This window comes from Pleurodeles waltl, chromosome 12 (assembly GCF_031143425.1).
Source record: "Pleurodeles waltl isolate 20211129_DDA chromosome 12, aPleWal1.hap1.20221129, whole genome shotgun sequence".
Taxonomy (NCBI): domain Eukaryota; kingdom Metazoa; phylum Chordata; class Amphibia; order Caudata; family Salamandridae; genus Pleurodeles; species Pleurodeles waltl.
This window is the reverse complement of record NC_090451.1, coordinates 528,479,736-528,495,421: the sequence shown is the minus strand read 5'-3', so window position 1 is coordinate 528,495,421 and position 15,686 is coordinate 528,479,736. Positions and strand designations below refer to the sequence as shown.

Below are 15,686 nucleotides of genomic sequence, written 5' to 3'. Positions count from 1 at the left end.
AAGATTTCAAGCAGGAACTGGCATAACAATTACTGTTTAGTCTTAGGCTTAACTCAAAACCGGGTATGAGCATGAGGGCTTCTGGCAAGAATAAGCTTATCAGACGTTCTTACCCTAGTACTTCGTCCTCGATGCTAGGTTGATGCCTTGTTCGTCTGGGGTATGTCATCACCTCAGCTAATTAAAGGTGAGTGTTTCCAACCTGGGGGGGACTCAGTTCTTGTCAACTAAATCTAGGTAGCTTCTTCCATATTTCCGGAGCCTTTTCCAAAACTTGGAGTTTGATACAACAGATGGTTTGGGTGGGAGAGCTGGGGCGACCACCGAGGGAATCAACAATATAATTTGCAGCAGAGAAGCAAGGTTATCAATGGACAAAGCATATAGCACTTTCAGGAGGACTATAAAAATCTCCCTTTGATACTAGTGGACATCACTGTCAATTACATTCTTGTCCTCAGCCCAAGTAATGGAGTGTTGAACAGAACCTTCTGTTTCTTGGCAGGAGGTGGCTGGGAAGCTTCGAATTTGCAAGACTAGCTGGGGTTGATGGTATAACATTTTAGGTGAATAATAAGCCAGGAAAGGCTGCAACAATAACCTTTAGTTTGGCACTCAAAGCCATAAAGTATGTCTCTGTTGCCAGAATGGATTACATTATGTTAAAAACATTACATTCACTTTTTTTGATTGAAGACATCCATCAACCTCATCTTTGGCGGGGGAGCCACCAAGTAGTAGTTTTGCACCAAGAAACTGGATCAAATGGACTGCTGAAAGCACATAAGTGCTGAAACAATCTTGGCCTGAATTTAAAAGGCATATCATAAACACCAGTTTGTTTCCCTCTACAGCATTCTGGAAGATGAAGGCAGACGGTGCCACCTATTCCTCTGTGCGCTGGGAAGGAACTGGAATAGGAGCCACCAACACCAAAAGGACTGATCAAGCAGTCGTGCTGCAAAAGCACCAGTGGTTAAGGTTGTGTCCTCATGAACTCAATGCTTCTTTCTATGCTTTGATGCAGTGGACGGTTTGAGAGACGGGCTTAAAACACTTGAAACATCTGTGAGGATCCACACAATTTCTACCATCCAGCATTCTATTACTTCCACCAATAAAAACGGTATGTCATATGGGTGGCTGAACGGACTGCCTGTAACATGGTAGTCCCCAAAATGCAATGTAGAGACATCAAGCCTTCCCAGTCATAATTTATCAATTTTGGTTATGTGGGTAAAATTGGGCCTGGATTGGCCACCACAAAGAGGAATCCCAGATGTTTCCAAAAACTGGACATCCAGGGGAATCAAGGGTGGTGTCACTCTGGTAGATCCCACTGCGATTCCCTATACAGAAAGCCCTGCACAATTCCACTTTGGCTCAAACACACATTGTCTTCACATTTCACGAATCTGGAGAGATCCACAAAACTCCTACCACCCAGCATTGCCACACTTCTCCCAATAAAAACTTTGCCCCACTGTTAAGGTTGGGTATATTGCCCACAACAGCAAACAGGGGGCTTACTAAAGGGGTCTAAAGGCAGCAGCTGCTGAGGGTCAGGGGCCAAGCTGAACTGGCTCCACCTCGGTCTGCCTGGCCCATAGGTGGTTCAGCTGGGACGGGCCACCCAAATATGAGGTACACAGAATTAGGCCTTGAATGTCAATGCTCCCTCATCTTTTCAGATGACTGACAGGCGTGGTGAAGTTGAGGATATCTTCGACCTTTTGCTCTTTGTGGTGGTGGGCCTTTCTCAATTTCCCCACAACTTTGACTGTGACAAGAAGTAGATGGACTGGCTCCATAACGATCTCGGGACCTTCCTCTCGACTGTGATCTATATTTTTATTTATCATGTTAATGAATTTAAGTATAGCAGTTCACAATGGAAACTTAAGCAAAAGTAATTCTGAGGGCAAATAATAAAGTATATTGAAAACAAACCGGGTTGTTTCAAGCAATTGCAGCAGAGAGTATAGCAAATGACAGCGCAAAGTCAAGTGCACAGGCAAGATCACTCATCCTAGTAGACTGCGGTAAACTATATATGAATATAACAGTAACAGAAAGCAATGGGACATTACTAGTCATTATCGTGGACCTCTTGGTATGTAGGTGAACAGTCATCTGCATGAGGGCCAGACTGTCTTTGTGGCAAGGGCTCGCACCCTCTCATCACCAACAGAAGGTCACCAGCGGGCCCCTATTGTCTCTCTGCCTCAAACTCACAGGCATTAACTCCCAGTAATACTCCAAATGTTCTTAACAGTAGGCTGCATCCAGCAATTAGTGGTTGTGTATGGGTGGGACACATCTACCCCATTTAATAGCAACCCTGCATTTAGCCAACAGGAGGAGAACATTGGTGATTCTGCAGATGGAGGGTGCTAAGTCCTTAACATAGCTGAGCAGAGCGATCAGGGCACAAACTCAGTAAGCCTCTCAGTAGTGGCAAAGACCTCTGGTCAGAAGTCAGCGACCGCAAGACATTTCCAGGCCAAGTGCAGTAAGGTAGCGGCAAGTGCGCCACAGCGCAGACAGTATGCATTCTCCGCCAAGCTCGTTCTACACATCTATACAGGTTTACGGTAAACTTTATGCAGCTATCTTAAATGTATTAAATTGAGCCTATAGTTAGGTGAGAGGGAAGTGGACTGGGTGCATTAGTAGCACCCCTGCTCCTTGCTGATGGAGACCTCCAGTTCTGCAGACCACATAGAACGAGCTGCAGGGGCACAAATGGGGGCCTTCTCCTGTATAATTGCGTATGATCAAGTAATACGTTTATGAGGAGAGGGACTAGTGAGTATCATTTCTAAGGTGTGAAATGTTGGTGGTGCTGCAGAGAAAGTGCTGTTCATAATTCTGGCAGCAGCACATAGCTGGTGGTAAGACAGTACATCCAAAGGGGTATGGGACGGGATGCCCAAATGATGATGATGTGAGTGGAAGTGGCCTTCTGTGCAGAGAGCCCCAAATGTGTGAAGCTGCAGCCATTTCAAATGACAGCAGGCCCCCAGGTCAGGCAACTCAGGAAAGGATGGGTTTCCAGCAAGGCCACGGACGGGTCGTACAGGTGTTCCAGATATGCACACTGTAGCAGACTCTCCCACGCCCAAATAGTACATGCTGCAGTGTCAACCTCAGTTTGGCGCTGTTTCAAAAGGAGGTATAAACCAGTGCTGAGAGGACAGGTTGCAACACTATCATGCTTGGGAGCAGTATGTGGCTGAAATAGGGTAGGATGAGGCCAGTAGTGGGCAAACTGTGCCCGAGCGCAAAAAAAGTATAGGTCCATATTCGGGGCACGTAGCCACCCAGTTCAAAGTGGAGAGTGAGGACTTCCCATTTGACCCAGTGCTGTCTGCCCACCCACACCAGGGCAACGAGGTTAAACCAGAGGTTGTGACGGAAGGCAGCCTTGAGCGAGAGCGGAAGGTTTATGAATAAATAGAGGAATTTGTGGAGCACAAAATTCTTGGCAAGTGCAATCCTCCCCACCAGAGAAAGCAGTAACTGGGCGCACGTCTGTCTGCCATCCTCCAGTCACATCGTAAGTCTGCCGTAATTAGCACCAAAAGTTTACTCAGATCGCAGCTGACGCAGACTCCTAAATACCAAATTGGTGCTGTAGTCCATTGCAGGGGGTATTCTGCGACTAAGGGCTGCATGGTTGAGGTAAGCGGAAATGTCACAGATTTAGGCAAGTTGATGGTATCCCAGAATAACCTCCAAAATTGATAATTTTCCTACTGGCAAGTTAGTTGCCGGATTCCAGACGTACAAGGTGATGTCATCTGCATACATGGATACTAGGATTCTTCGGTGTGTGAACACCAGTCCCCAGTGAGAATGATACTGCAGCAACCGGGCTGCGAGGGACTCCATTGCGATAGCAGAGAGAATGGGTGACATAGAGCATCCCTACCTGGTTTCCCTAGGCACCACAAAGGGAGGAGTAACCATCCGTTCACCCGCCAAGTGAGTCAAAGGCTCCGTGTATAGAAGTTTGATCAGGCGTAAGAAGTTAGTACTGAGGCCTACATGAGCTAGGAGAGCAAAGCGGTAGGGCCACTCCAAAGAATCAAATGCTTTAGTGGCATCAACCAAGACCACCACTGTATCAACCGTGGAGCCGACAGTATGGAGAAGACCACAACTGAGAGCATCGCAGCATCGAAGAACTTGAGGGACGGCTTTCTCAATGCCTTGGGGTGCATGGCGTGGCAGTCGACACAAGTTTTGGAGTCATGGCCGTGCTCCAAGCACCGGAGGCACACCAAATGTCTGGCGATGACAGGTGCCACTTGGCTTAAATCCAGCTTTCCTAGTGGACATCCTGATGCACCAGGAGACAATGTCTTGAAAAAATCTTGGAAAAAAGTCATAAAAGGGTCAGTCAAAAGACTGAAGTAGCCTTCCCCAGACCTGCACCTACAGGTGTGGAAAGAAAAGAACTGATGTCAGTGGGCTGGGGTCACACCTATATAGGCCCCAAGCAGGTCACTTCTGGCGTGGATGATGCCACGCGGAGTGAAACAATGCCACCTACCGGTGTGTTCGGAAACTGCTAACGAAAACATTGTAGGATCCAGTCTGGAAATTCTAAGGTAAGGAATCCACAGCTTGAAGTCTCTATCAGATATGTATTTCACTAACTCTTCTCAGTGAAGAGATAGCTACCTAGAAAGCAACCTTCCAAGACAGGAACTGTAGTGGACAGGTATGTAATGGCTCAAAAGGTGTGGACATTAACCTAGTGAGTACAACATTTGGATTCCATGATGGGACCAGTGGTGCATGTGGGGTAACTATTCTTTTTAATTCTTCCATAAAAACCTTGATGACCATAATACGGAAAAGGGACTGCTGTTTACAGTTTTGCAGGTACGCTACAATTTCTGCAAGGTGCAGTCATATGGAAGTGTATTCTTGATGGGATTTCAGTAAGTGTAACAAATAGCACATTAACTGTTGTACTGTGGGAACAGATGGGTCTATATGCTATGTTAGACAATAATGTATAAATCTTTTCCACTTAGCTGCATAATAAGCTGTAGTAGTTGATCCTCTTGCCTCTATAAGAATGTCCATACAGTCTGGAATTACCTAAGTATGCAAACTGTAGACTTCAGGAGCCAAATTTTGAGGTTGAGTTCCTTGACCTGCCATTGGTGTGAGTGAGAAGGTCTAGGGTGTTAGGGAGCCACTCCTGAGGTACTAGGGACAACTCTAGAAGTGCTGTGTATCAGGGTTGTCGTGACTATGTAGGAGCTACTAGGATCATCTTGAGAGATATCCGAGTTTCCTGACAAGATATGGAATGAGTGGGAGAGGCTGAAAAGTATGGACAAATATCCCTGACTAATACATCCATAGTGCACTGCCCATGGACCATGGATGGTAGTACCTGGAGGCGATGTTCTGGCAATTTTGCTTCTTCTGCAGTGGCTAACTTGTCCACATCTGGCATTCCCCATCATTGGAAGTAGCAATTAAGGACTCTGGGGTAGAGTTCCCACTAGAGGACTTGTTGCTGCGTCCTGCTTAATAGGTCTGCCACTGAGTTGTCCCCATTGGCAGATATTTTTTCAGAAGGTGGATACGATGGTGAATGCCCAATGAAAAATTTCCTGTGCTAAGCAAGACAAATGGGCCGAGAGTGTTTCCACTTGTTTCTGGATGTAATACATAGACATCCTCTTGTCTGTTCTGACTAGGACAACCTTCCCAGTAACATTTGTGCTGAAGGCTTTCAGACTCAACTGAATTGCCATGAGTTCTAGCACACTGATATGCAGCATTTGTTGGTGACTGGTTCATAAGCCCTGGACCATCATGCCCTCTATATGTGCTCCCCATCCTATAAGTGATGCATCGGTGGTGACAGTCACTTTTGGAATGGGGTCCACAAACAGTCTGCCCTTGAGGAGATGGTCTGTGCTCCACCATTGTGATGGCTGATCGACCCTGGGCAGAAGCAAATCTGGATCTTCCTAATTGTCCTATGCTTGTGACCACTGAGATGCTAGACACACCTGTAGGAGGAGCATGTGAAGCCTGGGTAAGGGACACGCGCTATACAAGAAGCCATCATACCAAGGAGGCGCATCACTGCCCTGAGTGGCAGGTGACGATATGGCTGAAAAACAGCCAGTTGTTTCTGGAAACTGAGAACCCACTGGGCATTGCAGTATACTTTGGCTGTGACAGAGTTGAGTCGCTTGGAGATATGGCTGTATCTGGAGAGGCTGTAAGTGGGACGGGTGGCACTGGTTGTGAAGAATGTGTAATAGTTATATGGTAATCTGCTTGAGCTCTTTATCAGCCAATCCTTCACATATGGGACAACATGAATGTTGTGTCTTCTCAAATGGGCAGACACAAGTGCCAGATATTTGGTAAATACTCATTGTGCTGTTGCACCCCAAAAGGCAATATCTTGAACTGGTAATGATGACCACTTATCACAAAACTGAAGTAACAGCGATGTGCTGGATGAATGGGGATGTGAAAGTAAGTGTCCTTCAGGTCGAGTGCTGCCATGATGTTGCCTTCCTGTAACAGAAGAATCAATCCTGCCATGCTACCATGTGGAAGTGTTCTGGGAAAAACGGAATGGTTGAGAGGGTGAAGGTCGAGTATTAGCCTCAACATCCTGCTCGTTTGGGGTATCAAAGGAAAGGGAATACACCCCTCTGCTCTGCTGTCGTTTTGGAACTTACTCTAAGGCCCCTTTCAGAAGCAGTCCTTTTACCTCCTGTTTGAGAAGATGAAGGTGGTGAGGGTCTGTCTGCCTGGAGGAGTGTTTGGAGGGTAGGATGTGAGTTCTAAGTGGTATTCATGTTGATTCATGGACAGCACCCACTGATCAGATGTTATTTCTGGCCTTAAGTGATGGAAATGCTGTAGTCTTCCTCTGACTGGTGTTGTGTGACTGGAAGGAATGTGAGAAGAATCATTGCTTGGAGGTGGAGCATTCTTTTCCAGCAGTACCTCTACTTCAAACTCTCTGGCTATCACCCCTACATCCTCCCCATAGAAGCCTTTACCACCTTGTTGCTGATATGTTTGTTGTTGCTTTTGATAGAACTGTGTGTCAGTGGAGGTTTTGGCTGCACTCCTGCCCTGATACTGGTATAGGACTGTTGTAATCTGCAACGCCAAGGAAATGCCTCCATGGATTTTGCAGTCTCTGTACTCTGTATTTTTTTCCAATTGGGAATCTACATTGGACCCAGATAGGTGTTCCCCATCAAATGGAGCACTGAGTGGGTGTTGTTGTATCTCTGGTGTAAACCCTGAGATGCACACGCTAGCATGTCTGTGAAATATAATTGAGGAACTAATCCCTCCTGCAGCAGCATCCGCTCAGTCCAGGGTGCATCTAGTTGTCACATTTAAAATGTTTGTGCCCTCATTAATCAGTTCCCCCCCTCTTTTTTTAAAATTGGTGCAGGAGGTGCTGTAACAGCTCCTCTATGTCATCCCAAGAGGCCCTGTAGTAACACAAGAGCAAGCCCACCAAATGTGCCAGTAATTAGCATAGCCAACTGCCACTCACCTGCTTGCCACATGAATATGTTATCTCTCCTTATCTGGGGGAGGAGCAACACCTGTACTCTGGGAAGCTGACCTCTTCCCAGCTGGTGTGACCAAAAAGGAATCCACCAAAGGGTGTCCCCTAATGTAGAGTGGGTCAGTAGGGAAGGCTTGTATATATGTTCAACACGAAGAGCAAGTAATTTTGATCTGACTGGCTCTTTGAAAGTTTTAGCAGAGACCTTCAGCATTGACCCCATCATAGGCACGTAATGAACTGAGGGCTCGGTTTTGCAGAGTGTCTCAACTAAGAAGTCACTTTCTTTCAGAGTGGTGTGCATCTGGACCATACGTTATTCAGATCCATGCTGAAGGACACTGTGGTATGATAAAGAGCATCTGGAGATGATGGGTTGGCCGGTGACTGGCACATCAATGTCAATGTCTGGTGGAACAATATCATATGCATCCCAAGGATCTGGAGTATCTGGGGGCACTCAATCAAACTCATCGTCATGAAAGTAATGTGTGGGACTTCCTGTGCCTACATTGTGGATAATGGTGAAATGGATTGAGCAGCTGATGTAATCAAGTGGCATAGGACTGGTAGCCTTATGCACCACAGTATTTTTTGGGAGGAGGCTGAACAATGTCTGGCTTCTTCCTTTTATAATCCATCTTTTGAATTATGTTTTCTGCCTCCAAATGGCATTTTTTCTCCATAAAGCTTTGGAAGTTTAAAAAAACGTTACCATCCAAATCAGGGTTGATGGTGCTTTGGGTTTTCTTGGGAGTGGAAAACTCTTGTGCAGATGTCATGTTCTTGTGGAATTTTTTCACGCAATGCTCCTGTAAAGCAGAGACTGTATGTCATTGTTTTCGATGTTGATGGCCTTTTCTGCATCAGTGGATGGGTTGGCACTGATGAATTGAATGGAGTCTTCGCTTTATGCCTGCTTGGCTCTGCCAGAATTGCTGGCAGCCAGGCGGTGCACAGCGCAAATGGTTTTGACTGTGGTGAAGGCTGCTCAGGTGTTGATGGCTTTGTCCGCACCAAGAACTGCTGTGGCTGTGAGGACTTTGAGTCCCCTCTAAGGTCGCACTAGTGTCCTTGATCCAGACTGATTGATAGAGGTATTGTCCTGTCTCAGCACTCATGCATGCACCCTGTGTCGACCAGAGCTCATAGGTAAGTGTTTCATGTATGGGAGGTCTGGTCACCCTCGATAATCATGGCCCTCTGAGTGGTCTTTATCTTGGGCCCAGGTCTCATGGTCGTGGACTCCTTGAGGAATTCCATGGTGGGAAGCAAAGGTTTATCTTAACCATCCTCTTTGAGATGATCGGAATTGTCAGAGGTGACATAGCACAAGATGGCGCAACCTTTATCACCATCTTCTTCTTCCTGCCCACTGGTGCCGACTTGTTCCTCCTCCATGGAGGATTCGGTCTCTGCCGCCATTTTCATATTGTGAGCTAGACGTTGGTCACATCTAGGGTCTTTTGGTTCTTAAACAAGTTGCGGGCTGCACAATCCTGTTCATTGTGCTACAGCAATAAAGAAAGGTTGAAGACGTGTTGATCTGAATATGCAGACTTTGCCCTGCACTGTGGGCACTTTCGGAAATATCTTAGTCGCTTACCTTCAATCACCTGGAGACGAGCATTAACAGTGGTGTAGAGGAATTGGTACACATGAGGTAGCTGCCTCGGTAGCGGAAGCAATGAAGGTTGCCAGACACAAATTTGATGGTTGATGAAGTTGATAGAGAAAAGGAAACAACTATCAGAGTGGAGTAACAGCTCAATGTCTGTTGAAGTCTGACATCACACAGAGCTCTGCCACTAACCGTCCGAACCAGATGGTGGAAAAAGTTTATCTAACAAAGGAGCTGTTTGTGTACATTCACTCAGAGGAGTCTTGAGATCACGTCAGCAACAAAAGACCTTCTTCAGAAAAACAAGTTGTGGAGTCCCAGGCCAACACTAGATAGCAGGAGTGTGCACATCATGTGTATCTGCAGCCAACAAATGCTACAAATATTAACTTTATTGATCATGGAATTGCCATCATATCTTTCACCACTAGGTAGCTTTGCCACACTGTGCATGTATATGACTCCCTTCAGGCAGTTACTTGCCTCCCATTATACTTATTTGAACATACCTTGCCTAAGTACTGGCATGTATAGGGTCGCCCCCTGCCATCATATTAGGCAACAGACTGCTTTGCTATTAATCAGGGGAAAGATTACAGCAATTCCGTATTTGATGGTGATTTGTCCCCTCATTGGGCCTCATGGCATATCTTCTCTGCTCATTCTTACTTTCCGCAATATTTATTCTCCCTCCATCTATTTTCGGTTGGTTACATCACCCTAGGGTTTAGGGAAAGTGACTCCTGGGGTCTTAGTCTCCCAAGTGACAGGTAACGACTGTCATCGTCTATGCTAGCATCTGCAACTCTTTCTCATTCCACAGTCGCGTCCACACAGTTTCTAGTGCAGTCCCTCAATGGCAGAAGGAAGGGTCATAGAAGAAATTGGAATTAAAAGACTTCACCAGCACCTTCAGCTCCATAATTTCAGCCTTAAGTTTGTTCACATCATTGAACACACCACTATCCTTAGACGCCGGGAAATGATTTGGGATGGGACATACATAATCTTTGATGTCAATAGGCAGAGAGTGTCTCTGCAGGTGGCAATATATCAAACCTATTTTTACATATCAACGTTTGTTCATTTGGAATCATGGGTGTGGTTGAAAAGAGCAGTGAATCCGGTTGAGGTTTTTCATCATTAGCATTCCAATTTATGGCAGTCGCCCTGCGGGTTTGATTTATTGCTTAGCTTTTTTCAAACAGTTTGGCAATTGTTTTTTTAGTGGAAGGAAGGCACAGATTATTTTTCACATTCAAAATTGTCTCCACTTCCTCAATTAAGACATCGATGTTCCTCAGGGTACAGTTCTTTGATGAGGATTTGGTTTATTTTTTTGGACACTGCTACACCCAGCGGAACATCTGTTACCTTTCTTTTCTCTATAATGGAGCTCTGATTATCCTGCAAAGCTCAGAAATTATTAGCTAAGCAGGTTTATGCACACCCAACACTAGAGTCTAATAAGCAATTGTTTAAATAAATCCTCAGAAAGCGCAGGCAGTTGCATATAACATGAGGATTCATCTTGGTGATGCCTTGTATTACAGACCTTGGAACCCAGCCTAGCACCTTCCAAATGATGACGGGTGAAGACGGGCCCATTCTTGGCAGGGACAGGTAACCATGCTATAAGCACTTACAGTGCCCCACCTCCACTGGGCTCCTCCTCCTCGTGAAATGGTTTCTGGGCTTGGAAATCCTCCCAGAAACTCACCAGCAGCTTTCCTGTATCCTGTGCTGTGGGAGCGGTAATCATGCCATAAGGACTTGCAGTGGCCCACCTCCACAAGGCTCCTCCTCCTCTTGAAAGGGCTTTTGGGCTTGGAAGTCCTGCCTCAGACCCACCATCAGCCTTTTTGTATCCCGTACTGTAGAAGAGGTAAATGAGCTTTAAGTACTTCCAGCAGTCCACCTCCACTGGGCTCCTCCTCCTCTTGAAATGGTTTCTGGGCTTGGAAATCCTCCCAGAGACTCACCAGCAGCTTCCCTGTATCTTGTGCTGTGGGAGAGGTAATCATGTATTAAGCACTTGCAGTGGCCCATCTCCACAAGGCTCCTCCTCGTCTTGAAAAGGTTTTTGGGCTTGGAAGTCCTGCCTCAGACCCACCTGCAGCCTTTCTGTATCCTGCGCTGAAGAAGATGTAAATGGGCTTTAAGTGCTTCCCGTAGTCCACCTCCACTGGGCTCCTCCTTTTTGTGAAAGGGTTTCTGGCTTGAAAGTCCCGCCAGAGACCCACCAGCAATCAGTCAGTCTCTCTCTCTCTTCCAACATTCTCCACCCCCCAACTCCAGTTCCCCCACCCCCAGCTCCAATCCCCTTTCTCAAAGGTCAGTCATTTGTTAGAGTCATCTTGTCTGATGTTAAAGATTAACTGCAAGAGAAAGTGGTTGAAGATCTTCTATTCCCCAGACGTCCTGGGAATTCAGGCGAGTGGCCCTTGATGTGACAGTAATAATGCTCTGGAAGAAAAATACTTTTTACCCTTCCCATGAAGAACCACAGGCATGTCTAATAACACTGTATCAGGAAGATGATTTTAGGGATATGGTTTAGAATTGTGTTACTTTTCTGAATTAATTTGCACTCTGTGCTGACACATGATGGAGCGAAAGTGGTATGGCACTGCAAAACAGATGTTTGTGCAGCGGAAAACCACACTGTAATGGGGTTCATCGGCTTTAGAAGAATAATTGTGGGCAGATAAGTCAGCTTATGTGGCACTTCAGAAAGATCCTTAAATTAAAGGTGTATAGTCAGGAGTGAAAGTTGTAGATGATACATACCTTAATCTTATTCAAAGGCACTTTGTTAGACAGCACTTCATAGTATCAACTTTTACACCTTGTGAAATCACCTTCTTGAAGCCATACATGTCTTTTGTTTACTTCATTCCAAATCCTCAGAAACAAAACTTTCAACATTTGGAAGTCAGACTGAATTCAAACACTAAACATTTGATAGTGTATAACAAGCAAGAGAAGCCAGAACATTTTGGCCTTCAGTGCTGCTGCACAACCTACCTTTTTCTTAATTGGTAGTTGAGTTGTAGAACTCCTACCAGAATCCACCCATTTGACTGTTCTATGACGGTCATCCCAGTCTGGAACCTGGTCAGCTGGGATTAGAAATGAGATTCTTGCAAGTTTGCACTTGAATACAGCTTTGTTCAGAGAAATAGGTACATCAGACTTTAGGGTCACTGTAATGTCCTTTGCACACCCCAAGTGAAGGTGGCCTACCTAGAAAACAGGAATGGAAACATCTAGTTCATGTATGTGCACTCCAAGTAGACAGAAAGTAACAACGTTTGCACACAGTCCTGTAACAGGTAAACCAGCAGTTTTATTGTGTTTAACTTTAAAGTATCAATACTGTAGTTATTAAAAGCAGGCATATGTGTTAAATAAGTCTGATGCATTTTGATGTTTTTATCCTGAAAACTTAATATACATTATTTATAATGTTCTATATATTAATACATTGGCTACAAAGTTGAATGCCTTAACTTTAAATACATTAAAAAGAAGTATGCATTGAGCTTTACAGTTGATCAGAGATATGCAGTCAAGCTTTACAAATGATCAGAACAAAAGTGAAGTTTCAACTTCAATTCCAAGAGTAAAATATACATAATATGTTTACAAACACAACCCAAAATATCAATAAAGACTTTTAGAATGTGTGCTTTCCTGATTTTGAATAATACTGCTATATAGTGCCATATGTTTTTATACTTATTTGAAATCCCAAAGGAAGATCTCTAGAGCTCCAAAGGAGGATTTCTACAGATCCATCATCATCATATAATACAAAAATGTCACAGGTGGTGTTCTAGAAATGACTAAACTTGCAGCAGGAGGCGTTTTAAAGCTGTCCCTCAAAAGACCTTTGACAAGAGAAATACTAAACCTGTAATTCACCAGAGTTTTCACAAAAGGGATTTCAGATTTGTGACACACCTATGGCTCACATTTAGATTTTGTCATTAATTAAAATGTTTATAGAAATATGAACTCCTACGATCTGTACATCATTCAACAATACTGTATACAGCACCCTTACACAAATCTGCAAAAAACATTCAAATGTACATTCCAGCTATTTTTCTTATGTACTCGTAATTATTGGTAATTCAATTTATATTCATCTCCACTCCTCTACATGTTGCCTCATCTAATCTATGCCATATTGTTGATCTCTTTTAGAGCTATACCTTGCTATATTCAGACATTCTTCAAACTGTTAAATGATATTTGCTCTTCGAGCCCTCCATTTAATGACCCTTTACTTACTTCACATGACTTTCAAATGTAATCCTCAACAGACATCAAACACTGACTATAACAAGTTCAATGCCCCCTTACTTATTTTACATACTTTTGTACTGGAATAATATGTAAATCCCTATTAAACACTACACTGTAAAGAATATTTGCTATGTTATGTACTACAGTCCCAATCAATACATGGTTAACTCCTGCCTGGATTTTCTCACCGACTTTTTTGTACAGCGCTCTGAAATCCTGTTGGGTGACATTTGCACTTCATGAAGACCCCAAATGATCCCTAATTTCAAAAACACTTTAAAAAAAAATATTAATAAAATATCACCCAAAGGATATGAAAGGCAAATTGAGGTAAAAATAAAGTCAATACTACAAACATAGAAAGATAACATCAAATTGGAATTGCACATTTCATTAAATGTGACTGAAACATTCTTATTAATTTAATTTTTTCTACACAGTTTTGTATCCAATAGATATTAGAGTTCTGCACATACAGCAATGAAGGTTTACAAAAATGAAACACTTTAGTTAAGTGAAGAGTTACATTACCAAATTTAATCTAATGAGATGCTAGAGGACGCACAAAAATTAGGAAATAAATATGTTTTTCCAATAATAAAGGGTGTCTTTTCAACAGTGTCCTGAGATGTATTAGGTCTCCTTGTTTCCCAAAGAGGAGCATAAGTGGGTTCCAAATGTGATTAGGACATAAGTGAAAGATTATTTTAGCATCAAGGATGTTTGCTGTATTAAGATTTATAGCTGAAAAGTGTCTTTACACCTTAAATCCTCAGACCTCTGGAGAAGGTAAACAGAGTTGCCAGATAAGACACGGTACATAAAAGCTGGCAGCAAGAGCAGACTTTAAACTTTATTCTAGCCTGGATTGAGAGCCAGTGTAATTACTTTTACACCACTGAAATGTTGTTGGATTTTCTCTTTGTAGACCTGATTCAGCGCAGAGTGCGAAAACTGGCCTTAATGATGGCTAGCTTTGATAGACTAATATTAATTCCGAAGAAGTTGCCAAAATCTAATTGAGAAATCACAGATGAGTTTTCAGCAGGTTGGGTGTCACAAGGAGCTTCACTTTTGTCAGAGTGTAGGAAAATTCAGGTAACATGCCTACGTGCAATGTTAATATTTTTTATGTCACAAATTTCACAGAAAGGGGGGAAGAGTTTGGTAGAAATAATACAATTTAATTTAATTCAAAATAACCTAATTCATTTTTGCGCTTGGCAGTGAAGAAGATTAATTATGTTTGGGGGGACGGAGTTTAACCAGAGCGAGTTATCTAATATCCACTTATGGATTTTCCTGACATGTTTAGATATATTTGCATGCAGTCAGTATATCAGTGTACTGTGACTACAGAGTCCACCAATTTTTCATAGAGGTCTAGGTCAAGATTGAATAATGCTGGTACTAAGATGAGCTTTGTGGACACCGAGATCAATGATGCAATAGATAAAACATGTTTCTCAATTATGAACAAAATCATTACCAAGTTGTAAAAAAAAAAAAAAACTATCTAGCAATTTTAGCAGCCTGTGACGATCACTGGGGTCAAATGCTGGTGTCATATCAAGCAACACGGGTAAACAGAGATTGTCAATACAAAAATGATGCAGTATAGGTCACCGAGTACTTTCAATGTAGCAGTCTCTGCACTGAAATCAGCTTTTAAATTAGATTGGTAATAGGCAAGGAGATAACATTATTGACTTATTTGGTTATTTATTTGAATATGCAGCATAAAATGTGTAGGAAGTTGGCTCTGTATGCACTATTTCAAAGTAAGGAATAGTATGCACAGAGTCCAAGGGTTCCCCTTAGAGGTAAGATAGTGGCAAAAAGAGATAATACTAATGCTCTATTTTGTGGTAGGGTGGTCGAGCAGTAGGCTTATCAAAGGAGTAGTGTTAAGCATTTGTTGTACATACACACAGGCAATAAATGAGGAACACACACTCAGAGACAAATCCAGGCCAATAGGTTTTGTTATAGAAAAATATATTTTCTTAGTTTATTTTAAGAACCACAGGTTCAAATTCTACATGTAATATCTCATTTGAAAGGTATTGCAGGTAAGTACTTTAGGAACTTTGAATAATCACAGTAGCATATATACTTTTTACATAAAACACAATAAGCTGTTTTAAAAGTGGACAGTGCAATTTT

At 43.3% G+C, this 15,686-nt stretch overlaps 1 protein-coding gene across 2 annotated transcripts in view; it reads right to left on the bottom strand.

The window, feature by feature from the left end:
* HYDIN (HYDIN axonemal central pair apparatus protein) overlaps window positions 1–15,686 on the bottom strand; it is a 2,122,366-nt gene that overhangs the window by 240,748 nt on the left and 1,865,932 nt on the right. For both annotated transcript variants that reach the window (XM_069217473.1, XM_069217472.1), the window contains one exon: window positions 12,234–12,452. In XM_069217473.1, coding sequence (XP_069073574.1) covers window positions 12,234–12,452 — 219 coding nt within the window. The remainder of the gene's footprint in view (window positions 1–12,233; window positions 12,453–15,686) is intronic.